General features: G+C 51.6%; 5 protein-coding genes across 5 annotated transcripts; 1 reads left to right on the top strand and 4 right to left on the bottom strand.

The window, feature by feature from the left end:
* Positions 1-170: 170 nt before the first annotated feature.
* Positions 171-1,386, bottom strand: J4E90_006076 (uncharacterized protein; the record flags this gene model as incomplete). Its single annotated transcript, XM_051435625.1, has 2 exons — positions 171-826; positions 1,296-1,386. 2 exons carry the CDS (start codon positions 1,384-1,386, stop codon positions 171-173), a joined length of 747 nt encoding a protein of 248 aa, XP_051290483.1.
* A 760-nt stretch (positions 1,387-2,146) lies between these two features.
* Positions 2,147-2,693, bottom strand: J4E90_006075 (uncharacterized protein; the record flags this gene model as incomplete). Its single annotated transcript, XM_051435624.1, has 2 exons — positions 2,147-2,607; positions 2,678-2,693. The coding sequence occupies 2 exons, from the start codon at positions 2,691-2,693 to the stop codon at positions 2,147-2,149; spliced, it is 477 nt and encodes a 158-aa protein (XP_051290482.1).
* Positions 2,694-4,184: 1,491 nt separating this feature from the next.
* On the bottom strand, positions 4,185-4,772 carry J4E90_006074 (uncharacterized protein; the record flags this gene model as incomplete). Its single annotated transcript, XM_051435623.1, has 1 exon — positions 4,185-4,772. One exon carries the CDS (start codon positions 4,770-4,772, stop codon positions 4,185-4,187), a length of 588 nt encoding a protein of 195 aa, XP_051290481.1.
* A 5,671-nt stretch (positions 4,773-10,443) lies between these two features.
* J4E90_006073 (uncharacterized protein) lies at positions 10,444-13,463 on the bottom strand (the record flags this gene model as incomplete). Its single annotated transcript, XM_051435622.1, has 2 exons — positions 10,444-13,214; positions 13,262-13,463. The coding sequence occupies 2 exons, from the start codon at positions 13,461-13,463 to the stop codon at positions 10,444-10,446; spliced, it is 2,973 nt and encodes a 990-aa protein (XP_051290480.1).
* A 113-nt stretch (positions 13,464-13,576) lies between these two features.
* Positions 13,577-15,264, top strand: J4E90_006072 (uncharacterized protein; the record flags this gene model as incomplete). The annotated part of the gene is made up of 3 exons (XM_051435621.1): positions 13,577-13,997; positions 14,050-14,581; positions 14,631-15,264. The coding sequence occupies 3 exons, from the start codon at positions 13,577-13,579 to the stop codon at positions 15,262-15,264; spliced, it is 1,587 nt and encodes a 528-aa protein (XP_051290479.1).
* Between the last annotated feature and the right edge of the window lie 4,132 nt (positions 15,265-19,396).

Here is a 19,396-nt window from a genome sequence, read left to right as displayed (position 1 = left end):
TCTCGACTCGCCATGCTAATTTACTCGTATTCCATCCTACTGACTGATATTGTTCTATTCTAGACAACTCTGATGTCACCTACAGAGGTGATCGCGCTTACGAAAGCCATCCCGAGCCACAATCAAATCAGGAGCTCATCAAGAACGAGCATTCTGGTATCGCATTCCTCTCATAGAGCATTACCGAAACAGTCGTTGCAGATGAGGGAAAGCTCTCCAGAAAACTTCCGTGTGTCTGCCTCGGTGTGCTGCAGCTGATCACGGAAAGCTTTCACGAACTGGCCGACAGTGACATCTTTCCCATTCTCGCCGGTGAGCTCGTACTTGCGGCCTGTGTTCCTGTAAGCCCTATATTTGAACAAAACATCGATTCTCTGAAGACCTGGCTCAAACAAGAGCTGGTCTATCCAATCACCGTCGTTAGCCCCGGAGTTATCCTTGCTGTCTTCCAGCAGAGCTCGCAGGTGTTGGAAAGATTCAAATTCGAACCAAGGTCGTGGTTTGCCAGCGTTTCGTAGACTTACTTGGTCGAATAAGCGTTCGTCGACGTGGTGCATGCACCGCTCCATATTTTCAATAATCCCATGGAACTCGGTGCCACGAGGAATCTCGACGAGATGGAAGGGGTTTGTTTCCATTTCGTTGAAGTTAACTTCTAGGACTATCACAGTCCGGGGGAAAGAGTCGGAGAGGCTTTGGACTCTGATCTCCGTTCTGAGATTCACTTTGATTGTGGCAATATCGCTGTCATCATCATCGCTGTCGGTACTCGCGTCGTCCATGTTGTCGTTCTTCTTCTCGTTCTCGTTGCCATCGTTGTCGTCATCTGAATCAGCTTCATTCTAGAGTATCTTGGGAGGGGCGTCTGGGACTGCGCTCCCAGTCGGTATGCCTGTATTGGTCTTCTCGGTGTTGTCTTTTGTACTGCCCTGCATGTTGTGTGGTATCTCCGGCGGTGTAGTCACTTGTGAGAATGGATCGAGATTGATGATAGGAGGGATAGCGACACTCGGGTGCTAGACTTTATACTGCGCCGGGGGTCACGTTCATCGAGTGGCATGTGTGTGAGACAATTATACATGGCCACCAAGATACATTGCTAATGTCTTCGTGGTTTGACCTAGTTCCAGTGTCACAGAACCAGGTGGATCAAGACAGTTTCACGCACCAGTTCAGATAGTGAAGCAACTGTACCAGAGGTCTCCTCATTTCCTAGACTCGTTCTATCTTCTGACGTCCCAAATCATGCTATCCTGTTCAAACTCAATCCTCATGATTCTTCTCCCAGTATTCACTGCAGTAGGTCAACATCTCCTGCGGAAATCCGCGTACGTCCTCTTCGATATGTTCCAACTGGTCGCGGAAAGCCCTCACAAACTGACCCATAGTAACTCCGCATCCGCTCTCTCCAAGAAGCGTATAGTTGCGACGAGATTCATAATACGTATAGTCGAAGACCACGTTGATGCGCCGCTGAGCTGGCACATACAACAGCATGTCTTTCCATGAGCCCTCGTTTCTGCGCGACTGTCTTCGCATCTTTTCTAACACGTTATCCAGAGAATCAAATGAATCGACACTGAAGTGTGGATATGGCTCTCCTTCGGTTGTCAGAAACACCTCATCGACGAGCGGCAAGCGACGGTCCAGATCTAGAAGAATCGGATGGAATGTCGTGCCGGAGGGAAAATTGGATAGGCGATCAAACTTTCCATCCTCTTCTCCTAAAGTCAGGAGCATCCCCCTCGTCGCGCGACGGAATCCGATGCACCCCGTGATTGACCTCTGGTTCTAAAACAATAGTCAGCTGTTACCTGAGTTCAAAGACTTCGGTGGCGTCTTGCCGGCGTGGAAACAATGTAGATGTGGCGGAAGCTCAGAGTACTGTCATGGATACCATTATTCGTGAAGCTCAAACATGTACAAGTTGTAGTCCAAAACACTCCGACATTGTGTACGAAGCCGATGAATCCCAAAGCCAGTCCCACACTTTTGAAGATCCTGAGCGCCGTAAGAATATGTGCAGAAGTCCAGTCTTGCACCAAGTCATGCGGTTCGATCCTCGGAACCGCAGCCATTATGTTGACAAGTATCCAACTCCCGTCCCCTCATACACACATCCCCACCCATTGTCTCCACGCCCTCTTCACCGCCACCCCTTCCTCTTCTGCTGCTGCTGCGCACTAGCCTTCATCCTAATCTGATCCTCCTTCTGCTGCTGAAATCCCTTAACCTCCTGGCTATAAACCTCATACTGACCCAGCCAGTACTCGCCCAAGCCCTGCACATCCTCGACAAAGCCCTCGGGCCCTCTGTTGTACACCCAGAAGCCCACGACGAGTATCCCGCCCCAGAAGACCAGTCGCAACGCCAGGTTCACCCAGAAGATGACGGCCCGGTACATCATGTCCAGTATCTTGAGCGAGATGAAGAATATGGCCAGCAGCGCGAGGATGGAGGCGACATCGGGTTGGGTGATGAGTTTGTTGAGGAGGGGTGAGAGGTGCGTTGACAGCGTGCGCGAGATGCCGAAGAAGGTTGTGAGGAGGTGGAGGAGGGGGTTTGCGAAGGACGGTGGGAGGAGGCGCGGGAGGAGAGCTGCGTAGTCTGGTATCTGGTGTTAGCAACCCGTGTCGCAATACAGTGATAGGACGATAGGCGCATCAGCGAAGCATACCTTGTATAAACTCCATATTGGGCGATTTGCGATTGGACGTGTAGAAGTCGTGTGCCAGACGCGATAGAACGCGTTTGTGGGGTGCGGATAACGAGATTCGCGCTTGCGACTGATCTGCGCGCGGATAGTGGCTGGTGGATGAAATGGGGCGACGCGAATTATGGGCTTGAGAAACGAGCACGCGATGGGGGTTATTGGGGTGTGGCTGATAATTTGCTTGTTTTGCCCACACGGTTTGCGGTGACAGCTGTCCACGTTGAGTCGTTGACCCACTAAAACGCTTTCACGCACGCCGTGCAGCTCAACACACCTTATCCTGGCTGCACGTCATCCGCTCGGTTCGCTTGGCTTAGTCATCCACATATCTGTGCAGCGAGAAGAAAGTGAGCAAATGCCTGTAGACTCAGCCGACGACAACAGTATACGATGCAAAATTTGAGCCACAGAAGAGTAATGTAGACCTCCAAGTTACTTGCTTCTTATCATAGTACCCGCGCAGGCATCTAGCTTGTCGCTTAGATGAGTTGCATCTCCCTTACCAAAACCCACCCATGATGTGCGCAAAAGCAACTGACACCGAAGATCCCTTACTCCACCACCCTGCGTCTTACATTTCAGCCCCCAAGAGTCCAGTATCACCACCTTCACCATCTCGCGGGGTTCACCCAGCCAGATAATGCGGTGTACTTTTCGAGCGCGGGAAGCGCGATCGCGCATGAATCGCGTCCCGCTCGCTTTTCGATAGTCGAAGTGGAGTGGAGTGGAGATGGCGGCCGAGCAGAGTTTCAGATCGCGTATAGCAACATTCTGGGGTCTTGGAACTGGCGGTGTAGACCACGTTTTTTTCCTTTGGCACAGGCACAGATGAGGCGTTTGCACGGCTAAGGGGTCGGCGTCGGCAGTCGTGGGTGGGAACGGTCGGGGCCGAGTTGCCGCTTGGGCTGATGTCGTGATGCGTGGTGCGTGATGTCTTGCAGGGCAGGGCGTATTGCGCAATGGGAGGGAGATCACTGCAGTAGGAAGTGAAGGATCATGTGCTAATGAGTTTGTTCATTGATATGGGTACAGAGGACTAGCCTCTCGCAGTGCTACAACTGCAAACCCGACTATGTGGTTGGCTATACTACTGAATTGCATTCTCGTGCGATCTTCGGCACTGAGTGGCTCATCCTCCAACAAAAAGAAACAAAGAGGCTCGAGGCCTGTGTAGTGACTCAAAGGTCTGGTATCATAGATGCAAAGCGCCGCCGAACTCCAAATGACAAAATCATGTCCAATCGTAAAGTATGTATGCGAAGCGAAGGTCGTAAAGGTGAAGTGTTGACTGGGTATCGCGACAGCCCCGATGCTTGTACAGCAGCAAGCGGTGCGTGGTGACGCAAGAAGCAGTCAGGTGTGTTTCAGTCGCTTCGAGTGCTTTCGGCAGGCTGCAGGTATTACAGAGATCACTGCAAGCCGTAATGTTCGAGGTGCGAAGATGGCTGGAATGTTGAAGTGACACTGGCGTTCATATCCAGCGTCCAGCGCCCTTTTGTTGAGTGCCGTACTCTGATTCGAAGTTGAAGCGGAAAGCAGAAGTTTCTGATGGTGATGGGTAATGTATTAGAGGCTGGGATCGATGTGAAGATGTGGAGCCCCGGTTGAATTCACCGCTTGGAGAGTTCGGAGAATAGGGTGTTGGGGGTCGGTCGGCAATAGACGAAGCAACACTGGACTTCCTCCGTACACGCTCGGGCTTTCGTATCGAGCTGGTGGGTGACTTTAGTGAAGCCATGTCGGTTAATGATGGTGTCCTTGGAGGGAACTCGTATGTGCTAAGCTCTTTCTCGAACATGGAAGTGGCTCTGGGTGATACATGTTCGCGTAAGACAGCTGGTCGGATGCCGTACTTCTCCGGTCGTTGGGTGTATTGGCTGGGCCGTCTCCACGATTCAAATTCGGCATCGTCTAGTGGTGTGACAGCTCGCAGAGAGAAGCCTCGCATCCTTCTTTGAGATCGTTTCCAGCAGAAGAGAAGGGCGACGGCAACCGCCGTCAGGACGAGGATGCCTACGACGGCACCAAGGATGATCCAGACTTTCGTTTCTTGCTCCATAGTTGTAACGAGGGTGTGTATGTGAGTGTGAGAGTTGAATGGGACTGCTTTCGTTTAATGGTAAAACTTTGTCGCGATCGTCTTTGTTGAAGGCGTGATGGTGTATTGGAAGGAAGATCCAAAAAGAAGATATGAAGGAGTGATGTCGATCAGGTCACGACCATGCTGGCTGTGGCTGCGGTTGATGCGGCTACACCTGAGAGGTGGCGGTCGACGAAACGATGGTAGGTACCTTGAGCCCACTTCTGTCTGATATGAACCTTGGAGGGCGATGCGGATAAAGTAGTGCGGGAAGGCGGAGGGGCTCGAGAGCGGAGACCTGGGTCATGCGTGTACCCTCGCTCCACAACCGCAGTAGGCAATGACGGTATGCTATTAGCGCCACGAAACGAGGCAGCACAAAGAACAGTCCTTCGGTAAAAGCCAACGACGGCGCACCGAGAGAGAGGAGCGTTGCGGGTTATAGACACCGGACTAGCTTGGCTTGAGGCGAGATGCAGGTACAAAAGCGTACCTGATGGTGGGTTGCGAAGTTTGTTAGTACGGCAGACTCAAGCAAATATCGGTGAGCAGTGCACTAAGAGCAATCCATGATGGGCTAATTTCGACAACCTTGGAACGACACCCCGCCGTTGAAGATGGCGCAAGTCCCAGGATAGGCAATTCCACCGTGCCTGCTGCAGGGGCCTGACACTCCCGTCCAGTATATGCCATCCCAAAGCCGTGAAGCGGGCAACGTGGCGTCGTCGAGGTCAGCACGATGTTGGTCTTTGACAGCACATCATGACCTCAGAACGAATCCAGGGGCAGAAGTCGCATCAGCCTCAGCAACCTGACACCGAGGGCTTGATAGCAGATGCGACAGCACACCCGTTCGTCGTTGCCGTGCAGCTCTACCCCGGAAAAAACTTTTTTTTTCTTCTTGATTCTCCTTGCATCGCTAGAGGGCGGAGTACGAATGAGACAAGCAAACGCTCAGTACGCCTGAAGGGGCGTGTGTCGGTCGGAAACTTCGCTTGAGCAGGGCGCTGACACGACGTCGATCTATCAAACCACACTAACGGTCTTGGGTATCGCTCCCATTCCAGGCACTGGCCAATCCCGTGTCGGGCTTTAGGTGCGTCCCGCGATAGCTTCCCCTCAAGGTTCTTTATCTTAGCCCTTGACGGAGCGCATCCAGATCCTGCTGGTGTGCGTTCCGTTCCCAAGCCCATTGCAGCTGCGGCTTGTCACCAGCCTCGACTCGCTTCTGCCGAAATCAAGTTTCCAAGTTTCGACGCCGAGATCTGGAGCGCGAGCGATACAGACAGCTACTGGTCGATATAACGAATGGGTTATAGACTAGAAGCCGAGCGTTCCTGACTATCGCAATACCTGGCACTGAGGGCCTGCCATGCAGCAAACCGGGCCACATAGCGCAAACTGCGCCGACAGTGTCCCCTGCACGAACGGTTGCTTGGTCGCCAGCGTGCCAGGTCATTCATTGCTGATAATCTCCGATGCTTCATCGCGGGGCCGTTTTGTCGACCGCCAATAGCGCTTGAGAGCCTTCACCGGACCTTCTTGAAACACAGCAAATCTGGTCGACTCTGGTTGAGCAACGAGTCCAACGCCGCCATGCACACTCGCTACAGTGATATGAGAGCCGTCGACTGGGGCTTGCAGTTTGCTACGCTACCTCCATGCGACTAATCATAGTGTACTGGTAATGCATCATCTGGACTCATCACTGCCACCAAAGCGACATATCTAGGCAGCTAGCGGCACACGTCGAAAACTCTCCGAAGCATATTTTGCGTTTCACAGGAGTTCTTACCGTCGCCGATGCTCGCAATGTCACCTAGAAGCCACGGGGTAGCGCTGAAGTACCGTTCTGTCAAGAAACGCTTCAGACTTATGATGGTGATGGCTTTGAAATAATGCAGTACACAAATAGCATGTTCTGAGGTTCTCCTACTCAATCCCTCACAAGGAGCATCCACGCTGGAAAGAGGGCCCGCTCCTGATTCCGCGGCCATCATGATCTTCGCGCCCGTCTCGCAACCGAAATGAGACTTGCAGTCTATGCCAAGACCAGAAAGGCTTCCCAGTCTGCATCCATTTTGTCGCTCATATCGCTATTATCGTTATATCCGAGATCAAGGGAACATCCTGCTCTGTTAAGGGTTGCGACGAGAATACCAGCAAGGCTAGATGTCTAGACCTTCTCATTCGGCATCCCTTGGGTCAAGGGTACCTAGCAGAGATCCGACTTTGCGAACGCGCCTTTGCCGCCAGGCCGAGCAACACGGCTGGTACCTGTAGCTGGAACATAGCGCCAGGGCGACTTCGTTCTACCGGCTAAACTGCGCAACTTGCACGTGTACTATCACCGTCGACCAAGCGTGGGACGCCCAAGCCACGAACCGATAGTGGTAGTGCCCCAGATCGAGCGCACATAGCGGCGGCAACTCTCGTCGGCAGCCAGTGCGAGGAATACGGCAAGAGTTATGGAGATACCCATGAAGGCTGCATCGTCGTGTGTGATGCGTAGTGCGTCGCAGATATTGGATTGCTTTTTCTGATATCTCCTGATCTACTAGATTGTGGAGAGAAAATGCTTGTGGCTGTCTTGTTGTCATTGGTGCGACCAAAGTAGAAGGTGTCAAGACCGCAGCTCGCATCGAACATCTCTTGCTGCCACCAATGAGGGCTCGGATGCGGCATGTCCTCAGCTAAGCTCAGCCGCAACTTCAACACCAGCATCGTGAGCTCCTGAATTTCGTGAGAAAGCGACGGCGCACACCCTACACTGTTCTGGGTCTCGGCACCGAAGTCCAGCCGTCATGACCTCACCCAAGAACCGAGTCATTGAGATGAAGATGAACGCTTTGCCTCTCGAACAAGAAGAAGGCCCGGCACCACTTCAGGCTCATCACACACCGCACTCTCCATTCGAGCAAGATTTTCAAGATCAGAATTCTCCTGGACTACGCATCGGCTCTGGGGGCATCCGAAGTACCACTTCTTATCCTCAAGGTTCTTGACTATACTTGTGGCTCTTCTACCGGGCTTCCCAGGATTGTGTAGTGGGAGCGTGGGGCATCGTGTGGGTACCAGCCAACACCGACACCATATAACGGACTTATTATTGCCCATGGAATTTCTCGACCACCGACGAATACGCTACACGGCGAAAAATTTCCCATGCCCTGCTTGCCAAAGTCATGATCCGGATTTGTCGGCATTCAATGTATTAGCAGCGGGTGATGTCGGAAGCTACGACTTCGCATCATGGTCAGCTGGACTGCCCATGTGTCGTTCGCATGTCGTGAACGGTGACGCTTGCGCAGGTGTTCCTTCAGTCGGCTTGACGCTACCGTTCACTGCAAGCCAGCTTTGAAATCAAACATGAGTCGCTGGGACTCCGTTCCGGATGACAGGCTTTTGTGCGTCGGATGACAGCTGCATCCACATGCGCCCTTCTTACCCGACCACTACGACTCGTACCGTCTGCACGCGATTTATGTGTGACAGGTACATATTGAACGTCAATGTTAGACATCCCGCGTCGCTTGCGCAACATGTGTTCGTGGGGGCGGCTGTGCACACATCCGTAGATTGATTACTATAGTAAGCGCTCAATGATGCTTATAATAATCAGAGATAGATTGATGCTCACTTCGCTTGCTGCAAGTGCAAGGAAGAGGCAAAGTCGCGGACTGCTGATCGAGTGTTGAGGATCTGCATGCAAGGCTTCCTGGCTGTTGGTGTTGGATGCGATACTCAGATCTGAGCAAGATCACATTCAATACGCAGAGATGCTAAATGCGTGTTGGAGCATGCATCTCCGTCCATTGGCTGCGAGGTTTTAGTACGGCCACCACGAAGCGATCAACAAGACAATCGCGGCTTCATGGGAATTACCGAGCACCTGACTGGTCTTGCAAAACTCTCTTATCAGGGTGAGTAGATTTACTTTTGCTGTTGCAGAACGGTCATGAACAGCCGCGTATTCCCAGAGTTGCACTCTGCCGCCTTCATCAGGGTACTGAATCGTCCGGGAAATTCAGCCGCCGCCAATGAAATTCTACTCCCTCATTGCGTACCTTCACATGTCTTTCCAGATCCTCTCAATGCCTCCTCGTCCAACTTTGCGCACAATGTCATCAAGAACAAGCCAATGAATCACTACCCCCAACATGATCATCATTGTGACGATTTGTCAGGGAACAAGGGAACTCTACTCCAGAGTATGCTGGAGAGTGCGCGCTACGATATCGGGGCCGACATCGTACCAAACTCTGAGTGAACCTTGATCTCGTTGCGGGGACCGAACGAGTTTCACCTACTGCACACCAACGGTAGCGACACGGCTGTATGCCCATCTCCATCTTACAGATGCATGTCTGCGCGGCTCGACGGTGGTAAACCATCTCCCCACTGCGGATCTAAGCTCGTGATGCGCGCAACGCAACCGTCTTTCACAATCTCCTGCAAGCATCCGCGTCCCGGAGTCGTGTCCGCGCTATTCACATACGACGAACCTTATAAGCGACCTCGCTCACCCTTCCAGCGTCCACCAGCCTCGCTGTCGTTCCCGAACGACAGGAACGTTTTCCAAGCGCCACCGCCCCTTCTGTCATTCTCCAGACATGCCCACGCAAGCGATATGGGACCGGTTTGCAGCTCCTGTAGACTTGTGAGAGCAGGTTTGCCGAACGACAAACGCGCGACTTCGGTCTTCAAACCTCCGCTGTAGATCATGGAGATGCAAGAACGGGCTCGGTCCGTTGCCGGGCTAATCTTGCGCCACCTTATACGCCATTGCCCTGGACGGGAAAGAGATAACCCATCTCCTCGTTTGTGGCCTTGTTTCTACCAGCCGTGCTGCTCTTCACGGAGTAAGTATAGATGATCGGCATTGACTGTTCCTGGTAGCTGTACCTCCACAGATCGCAAGTCCGGTTCGCAATGCAATGGCGTGAGAATGGGGTGATCGAGATCAGACAGTCTGGTAACGCAAGTGCGAAGAAGGAGTAAGCGGATGCCCAGGAGCCGTTGTAAACCTTGTCGGCGTGGCCGAACGTGGAGAAGCGGCATGTCGTGAGTCGGCATGTCGCAACTGAACTCGTCGGTGCGTCGCTTGCGCAATGCGGTTGCGCGTGCAGAATAAGGATCGGATATGCGTTGGTCAGCGAAGTCCATCGAACCGTGCTGAGAAGGGTTCGAGACGAGAGGGCGGGCGCGACGATACCGAATGCGAGTATTGGGTGATGTCGAACAGGAAGCTGCTGTCAAGTCGGACCTGCAAGCCTGGTTGAGAGCGAGAGAAGCGTCGGAGGACGACTGAATTGAGACGCTGGTGCATTTCCTTGTTCGCTGCCGTTATTTGTCAAGTATTTTTTGGACATCTAGAAGGCGAAGTGACATTCATGCTAAGGGCCTAGGTACCGGAGTACGAGCCGTTTACCTGGAAAATGAATAGTCAGTAACATGTAGATGCGCGTTCAAGACGCAGAACAGCGACCAGGGGAGACAATGCAATAGAGTAAACCGCACGTGTATCGACTGGAATTGCTATGGCCACAACTCCGAAGAGGTCTAACGTTACAGTAGATGGAAGGACCCTCCCCATTTTCGTGCCTTGAACGCCTTAAGAACTTAAGCCAACAGATAGTTCCCTTAGAACTCATACCAGGCTCAAGCGCACCTTCCTCTTTCCAGTGCTCTCTTCAAGCTCATCCGTGATCCTGACAGTCACCTTCTCAAACAGCTCGATAGTCCGCTTGATATCGCCCTTGATGCTCAGCACATAGTTCTCAGCATCAAAATCAGCTTCTGGCTCCGGTGTGGCGAGATCCCTCAATCTGATGAGACTTTCGATTCCAAATCTTGGTACAAAGACCACGAAACCATTGGAGAAGATCTTCATAACAAAACCTTCCTCGTTGATGTCCTTGCCCTTGAGTGCTTGGCCAACGTAGTACTCAATGGAAGCGCGACCGGCCATTTGTGCGTTGCGATGTCGCACGTTGATGTTCTTGCACACAGCCTCGAGCTTGGCCTTTGACTGTAGGCTGGGATCCAACTGCTCGTATTCAATGGCAGCAGCAAGCTGGCGATGTGCTTCAAGATCAGCGTAGCGGCGAATCGGGGATGTGAAGTGAGTGTAGATCTCGCTCGCAAGACCATAATGCCTGAACTCGGGATACGCTTGTGTTCCGGCACAGAAGTACTCTGCGGACATCATGCAACGCGTCGCCATAATTCTGACAAGAGTGTTGAAGAACGGGTTGCTGGGATCAACACACTTATCGAGTGAATCAGCCAAAGCTTTGGAACTATCTGTCTTGAGCTCCATTCCCTTCTTGACTTTGAGTTGGTTATCTAGCTCTTCAAAATTCGTCTTCGGAGGGGCAGCGTGACGACGAAGCAGAGCTGTTTGCGGGAAGGCCTCGTAATTCTTCGCAGCGACGCTGATGTTGGCGAGTAACATGAACTCCTCCACAAGCGAGTTCGTGTCAAGATGCTTCTTGGTCTGAACATCTGCTGGGTCTGATGTCTCAGACTCAGTTCGGACCTTCACTTCTGGCGAAGACAGGTTCAAAGCTCCAGCATCCATTCGCTTTTGCTTCAATTTCTTGGAAAGCATGAGCAGAGTTCGCATGCCCTTCGTGAGGTCGTCCTGCTGCGAGGCGTCATCTATGCGGATTTGGGCTTGTTCGTAGCTGAAGGCTTCTCTCGACCGAATGACGGACTTGGTGAAGTAGGAAGAGACGATGTCAGCATCCTCTGTGACCTCCCAAATTACCGAGAAAGCGTAACGCTCTACGTATGGCTTCAGAGAGCACAGGTCTGTTCCTAGAAGCATAGGCAACATGTCTATGCGCTTGTCGACTAAGTAAACGGTCGTTCCGCGCTGGCTGGCTTCCTTGTCCATGGCGTTGTTCGGCTTAACGAAATGAGACACGTCCGCAATATGGACACCGACTTGATAGTTGCCATTCGGCAGCTTGTGGGCATGGAGAGCATCGTCGATGTCAACACAACCAACAGGATCGATAGAGCATACCAAGAGGTCGCGAAGATCCTTGCGTCCCTTCCAGCCTGGATCCTCCAAGCTAGCTGGTACTTTCCAGTCGTGACCTTCCGCAGGTAGACAGTCAAGAACTGTCTTCGGGAAGGGCTTGTATTGAACATCCCACTCCAGTAGCAAAGCTTCGGTCTCTGCGCCCTTAGACTCAAGCTCGCCGAGCGATCGTACAAAATGGCCGACCGGGTATCGAGAGTCTCTATCCCAGGAGTCGATTGTTGCCAGAACGCGCTGACCAAGGAGCTCTCCAGCTTGTCGTGTTCGTATCCGGATCTTGGGAATGCGCTTGTCCATTGGGACAAGAAATACGGTCTGTTGTTGCCTGCTCGATTTCGAAGAGGAACGAACGGAGTCGCGATCAATGTGGCCCACATATTGTCTCCAATTCCGCTTGATGACACCCACTACGCGCGCAGTTGGCTGTGGCCTGCCCTCTATAGTCTGCCCGTGTACTCGCTTGACCTCCTCTTGTAGCGCTCGTCGCTCTCTCTCCGGGATGACATTTTCGCCTTCCTCGGCTTCTGCGTTATCGTTCTTGTTCACCGTCTCCTCTTCAATGATCTTGGTTGAAGGCGCCTTCCACTGATCCTTAGGCAGTACTTCAACAACTACGACATCGCCAGAGACGGCCCGATTGCTGTTTTCACGTCCTAAAATCAGGAGCGATTTGTCGAATGCAGGCACGTGAACCGAGCCTTCCAGATAGTTGTATGGGGAGACGTTGAAAATGCCTTGGTGTAACGTTCCAGCTTTGACGCCAGTCATCATCTTCGAGACCGTGTAGTGTTCGGAGTAGAAGATCTCTGGCTTTTTCGACCTGACTTCTCGCTGCTCTTGTGCTGCGCTGATCATATCTAGAAGCTCATCGGAGTTTTCGAGGCCAGAGACAAAGTCGGACAGAGTCTTGCCTGGGACTTTCTCGGCCTTGGCTTTCCGCAGGTTGTCTCTATCGTCGGTGATCATTACTACCGTAGGGATGCGCGTCTGTTTCTTGCTCCGCTTTTGAACAGCCTCCGTAATGTGTTGGTTGTACCACTGCACGGCTTTGCGCACAGCTCGGTCGTTTCGATCATTGATCGTTTCTCCAGCTTCCCGTGCTACATACGTCTCTTGCCTAAACTCGTTGAAAAACACGTAGAAACGCTTTCCTTCGTTCTTGGTCAAGGAGATCAGACGATGATACAGAGGTAGGGAGCGGTTCTTGACTTCCTCTAGCACAGTTTGCAGGACAATAACATCGTGAAAAGCGGTCTCCACCTCGAACAAATCCATTCCAGTAAGGAAAGCATTTGTATCCGGAATGAGATATTGGCCATTTGGGAAGTCCTTAGATCCTGCTGGTGTGTCTGATAGGACGAATGGTGCGACTGAAAAAGGTTAGTCTCACTCTGCAAGTGAAGTTTCGCGGTCAAACCTTTCTTTGAGTAGTCGGTCGGCGCAATCTCTAGACATGCCCTGCAAAGATTGGACGAGCATGGAATGTCCTGTCGCAGATACAGTTCTCTCACAATTTTCTGGACCTTGCCACTTTTCGTAGACCGCACGTAGACCTTGCTGGACAGGTTGGACTGGCCATGATCGGCAGCGGTCGACCGTTTCAGACTGAAGTACTCCATCTTTGCGCAAGGTGTGTGGGTTGTTGAACTCCGAAGGCGCGGAGTGATGGTGTTTGCGAAAGATTGGTGGATGCCAAGATATCAAAAGATCCTAGCTCCACTAGCTCCGCACCATGACGGAGCTCCCAGGTGGGCCTCACAGCAACCAACATCACCTGGGCAGAGCTCCAATACTACGACTCCAGGCACCGAAGCCGCACATCACCAGTACACCGCCGCCTACTATCATATTCGCAATGTCTTCACTAGACCCGCCGACGTACCTCACCTCTATCCAGAACAACATCCGCGCCCGGCCTATATCATGGGAAGGAGCTGTACGAGCTAAGACCATCACCGACGAAGACCTCAAGAAGATCAAGTCAATCGATAAAGTGCGCAAGGAACAGAGGAAGCAGACTATCGAGTCAGATGTGGATAGCTTCGTGACACTGCTAGTGGGCGGAAATGGGTCGCAGAGCATCTTCGAGGCAGCGGCGAAGCGCCAAGACATTATCCACTACATGCTGGTCTTGCTGGGAGATATGATTGATGGTAGGACACGTGGAGTCTCTCTAGAAAGGCGATGAAGCTCATACACTTCCAGACATACCCGCCCTCACATCAGCCCTCGTCCAGCACCCAGCGCCCTACAAGCCTTTCCTACCACTCTTGAAGGCTTCATCCAACAACGAAGACCCCGTACCGCTCCTGACGTCTTCCGTCCTATCCGGCCTTCTGTCTAATGCTGTCACAACATCTGCCAAGAACACTCCCCAGCTCGATGAGGCCTTAGCGCAGCTCTTCACCTACCTCTCCACACTCGCAAAGGCATCCGACGCTGGTCTGCAGGATATCGCTGTACGGGAATACTCGGCCGTATTGCGCAGTACCAAGTCTAGGCGCATATTCTGGAAGCAAAGGAAGGAGACACTCAGCCCTCTGTTTGATATCCTGAGAGCTGCGGCCGGGTCTGCCAAAGACACGGACTCGACCCTGTACAGTGGTGGTGCCAGTATTCGCAGTACAACGGATGGTGGTATTGCTGGTGGTGTTGGCCTCCAGCTTCTATACCATGTATTACTCGTCATCTGGCAGCTCAGCTTTGAGGGCGAGCTCGTAGGCGAAGGACTTCAGGAGTACAGTCCCTTCCCTTTCTCACGTTTCGCAAACATTAACACCTTACAGGGAACACGACATCGTCATCCTCTACACGCAACTCCTCAAGGTCTCGCCTAAGGAGAAGACCACTCGTCTCCTCCTTTCCACCCTCGTAAACCTTTTGACCACGAACCGCAACACGCTACTTCCAACGGCCGTACTCGCGCGTCTACCTGCTCTCCTCTCGAGCTTGAAATCACGACATCTGACCGACGAGGATGCCCTTGAAGACCTACAGGCCCTGACCGATCTCCTCGAGGAGTACACCAAGACACAGACTACCTTTGACGAGTACGCTGCTGAGCTGCAGTCGGGCCACCTTCGCTGGTCACCACCGCATCGTAACGCCACGTTCTGGAAAGAGAATGCGCGTCGCATCTTAGAAGACAACAAGGGTGAACTACCCCGAAAGCTTGCGGAGATTCTATCTAAGAGCTGGGACAACGACAAGCAGGTATTGGCTATTGGCTGCAACGACGTAGCATGTTTGGTCAAGGAAGTGCCAGAGAAGCGACAACAGCTTGAGAAGTTGGGGCTGAAGGGCAGGGTTATGGAGCTGATGCAAGAGGCAGATGAGAGCGTACGGTGGGAGAGCTTGAGAGCTGTTGGTGAATGGATGCGATACAGCTTTGAATCGAAGACTGAGCTGCCACTCAGGTAATCGGCGTTAGTGGGAAGGGGTGATTGTAAACACTATCAAGCGTGTGAGTGCTTTCCTGTTTGTAAATTCTCGTTATACGGGACCCATCGTAGAATGCTAGGCCATCCAGTACATGTTCAGTCAATCCATGGTGGTCTTCGTGCTCCCTTGTCCCTTTCCTTGAAGATCAGAGCCCAAAGGCTCAATGCATGATATTGAGCCTTGAGCTCCAGAAACTGCATTCACTACAATCTTCAAGAGCATTCCATAATTGCTCAAGCCAGCTCATCGGTCTCTAATCTGGACTATACATCAGCACTTCATGACGTATAGGATGATCGAGTCCGGTATGGCGAACTACAACCCGAGCAAGATGGTTCGTCTAAGAACACAGAGCGCGCAAGTCTGCTATGACATGATGCGCTATGCTGATGAAGTGTGGCGGACAGGTTTGGTCGAACGGGGTCGGGAAGACACCACCGTCTTTTAACACGCCAAAAAGATCGGTCGTCTTACTTTCGTTATCATTCTTGAAAAAGGTCTACATCTCGTATGACTGAAATTCACGATATCAGAGGAAAGTTGTGTAGAGTCACGCATTGTGGGAGAGGAAGTTGGTTTGACGACATCGTTCAAGAAGCGTTGAAGTAGCTCTTGCGAAGAGGAAACAGCAGTGTTCAATGCGGTGGGGACACATACGGACAATGAGGAACAGAGGTGAGCATTTAAAAGTATTGGGCTTTTGACAAATAAAAAATTGATTTGACAATCACAAAGGTTGGTGTGATGTGATATGGTAGGAAACCATGAGTCTCTGGTTTCAGTACAAGAGCTGTTCAAGTCTTCGACAACACGAAGGCGGCTTCTATGGATGACGAATGTTGCTTCAAGTTTGGGCTGTTCATTCTGCTTTGCCTACCAGTACGTGTATCTCATCACTTCTAAGGATGGTGCATAATTGGATATCTATCACGATAGTAGTCGCCACATGTATATGTCTGTATCGTAAAATGCTGATCACTACGCACTCAAACCAGATACCGTTCTACTCAATCACACAGCACGCTCAGCCAAGTCTCAAACCCCAAAGACGAGGCAGCATCGGCTTCCCCCTGACCTTCCGTCAAGACTGACCTGTATTCCCACATAATTGCAAATAAAGCCCTTCGATTTCCTCAACATCCAAACCTCGGATCTCGTGCCCATAGCTACGGCAAGCACCGAAATCGCCAATTAATCTACCAGTATCTGAGACGGTCTGGACTTGCGGTTTCTCCCTTCATCCTACCATCAAACTGATATTGGTATAGAGTATCTAGCATCGCGTTCCGCTCTCCCCGAACGGCATCCTGCGTGAACGATTCGTTAGCAAAGCATATTACACAAGCAAACTTGCTTCTTCCATCCCATTCCCAATCCCCTCAGTTCCACAATACAGGTACCGGTGCGAATAGAACAAACCTACCCGCTTCCGCCTCCATAGCCTTGAACAGATCATTCCAGTCTAGTACACACTTCCCCTTACGGCGTGACCGAAACCCGTCGTCCCAAATTAGGCGCGTCGAAACGTGCTAGAACGTTGCCTTTTTCTTCTACCAACTTTGATCGACCGGGTAATGCTTTGTTTGCTCGAAACATCCGCTACCGGAGAAAATCATGGACTGAAAGTGCTGCTTTTGTGCTATCAATTGTATTTTTGTGTGGCTTTCTTAGACCTTCGAATGAGCGCCTCTGAATAACACTTTGAGGCTTTGTTGAATGCTACCTTTCGCCTCTTTCCGAATTCGTGTCGAGGAAATACTACCTTTGTCCATGTCAATGGTCAATAGTCAACAGTCAGAGGAGGTCAATACCCGAGAACCTGGTTGACAGATTCTGGTTCCGAGTTGTCTCAATGAAACTATAGTGATCCGCGCATTACCTAGGTATGCAGGTACACAATTTCCCCCTTCGCGGTTGTAGATCGTACTGCGAACCACAGGAGGGTTGAGACGTTTTTTTGGTACTGTACCTGACTTTGGTGCGCGGTAGCGATATGAGGGACCGTACCGTGAGGCTGGATGCAGGTACGAGGCCCAGGTACCAAATCTGGTGCAAAATTTGGCAGATGAGGCTATTTGGCAGAAGGTGTGTTCTAGGGCTGCTTCCGGGGGAAATGCTTCGACGGTTAATGAGCTTGCTTTTCTAGTCGTCACGTCAACTTTTGGATCTTCGAATCGATGGAATAGCAGTTTAGCCTTGGGTTCGTCTCGATTATCCGGCTCTTACGCGAGCAGAAGATGTCTTTTTTGTTTCACTCTTAGGCGTCGAGGCTGGCGAACCATTGGCTTGGCAATCAGCTTTCTTTTCGCTCAGATCTCGGAGAGATGCGAAGATTCCAAGGTTGGTTCTGAATAGACGAAGAAAGTCGTCTTGTTTCAACTGTAAGTGTACCCTAAACTGAAAGTACACGTTGTATCTCCCAGCACCACGTTTTCCTACATGACGTATTGTATATCTTTACGATGAGATATGATTAGTATGCATGACAGAAAGCGCGAGCTTCTTCGTAGCTATGACAGCTATGTGATCTGAGCGACAGCGGGTCAAAGAAGTCCTTGAACAAGCGGGAGCCTTGTCGAGCGGATCGCCAATATCCACGATGCTTGCTTCTTGCGCATATCATATCTCCGGTGGTACTCCAGGGAGAGCCGGTTTGGTCCGAGAGCCTTTGCAAAGCGGGTAAAAGCTCCATACGCCAGGTCGATGCTCAAGAAAAGAATGGAGATCTTCACACATACCAGAGCCAGCAAACGACGGCGTCGAGAGCGGCTGTCTCGGTTGCCGCGGTCCATCAGACATGATGGTGTTAGAGGCGTTGGAAACCACCTGGCGCTAAGCTGGTACATCACCTAGCGTTGTATGAGTGATCTTGCCAGAAAAACAACAGCAATAAGATTTGCATACGCAATAGTAGCGACAACAAACCCCGCTTGTCCATCTAGTCAGCCGCCACAAGTCCAAGAGATGCAGAAGCCAAGACCTGCTCAATTGTCATCGCGAATACTACCTGAACAAACACCTCAATCCCTGAGATCTAGGGTCAATTGTATTTACCGATCGCGGATCTACCCCTGCACTTAGTTAAACTCCACAAGATCGCAGCTTTCCGCAGCGTGTAAATGGAGACGGCGTTGAATGCCGTTTGGCCTTAAACCATGCTCTCATTCCTTTTCCAATATCCCCCCATCGAAATCGTCCCCAGTATTCGTACCAATTGACCCAAGTCGGTCCGAATGACACAGTAGAACTAGCCGCCCATGCGACAAGACGACGCGAATCAAACGATCCCAAACCTCGGGATACGACACTAACACCAGACTAGCAGCTCCTGCGATTGCAAACGGCGCTGTGACTCAACCTGCATTGCATCGGGAGCGACATGTGAGGTCTCCACTTTGCAAGGTTGAACATTTGCATGACGAGATTCCCATGCCAGCTCGATGGGGTAGGAGATGGTGACGGGTAAAGCGAGAATCCATGTCAAAGGGAAAAAGTAAACGGAGGCGCGTCCCAGCCATACACGTCCCTCGGCTCGTTGCGCAGCGGGCTTGTATGGATGAATGCGCTATCCGACAATGCATCATAGTTGCATTTCCGGCGCGTGATCGAGAGGAGATTGGTTGAAATGGGGGAAGAAAGGGTCCAGCCACATTACACGTCGATACCAGCAATGATTATTGCCCTTTCTTGGTATTCATCAGCTAGAACCCTGGAGAGACCAGATGGGCGAAATTACCCAGATAGCCGGAATGCTGTCTTACCTTGCGGCAGCGGTGTACCTACTTACCGTTCTTGCAGGGGGCCCTATATGCCCAGCTTACTACGCGAGCATCGTTCGTGGTTCTTCTATGGACGGCAATAGTTGCCGCTGCGATGAGGATCCATGTGGCAATCTTGTTGAGATTCACATATGCAGGTCATACCTACAGTACATATGCCGAGACCCTGGGGGCTTATACGATGCTATTCCGTGCTCACGAGTATAATCCAGTTCCATGATGCAAGTTCAGAGTGGATAAAGATCAAAAGAGGCATCTCTGCTCCGGCGCCGTTCAACTCACTCAGTTTACATGAGGATACGACCCCGAGAAACTTTCCAGACATATGCGAC

The sequence above is a fragment of the Alternaria incomplexa genome (genome assembly GCF_024043165.1).
Source record: "Alternaria incomplexa strain BMP 0042 chromosome Unknown scaffold_8, whole genome shotgun sequence".
In the NCBI taxonomy this organism is placed as follows: domain Eukaryota; kingdom Fungi; phylum Ascomycota; class Dothideomycetes; order Pleosporales; family Pleosporaceae; genus Alternaria; species Alternaria incomplexa.
The sequence above is the reverse complement of the archived record's forward strand: the minus strand, read 5'-3'. Positions and strand labels throughout refer to the sequence as shown.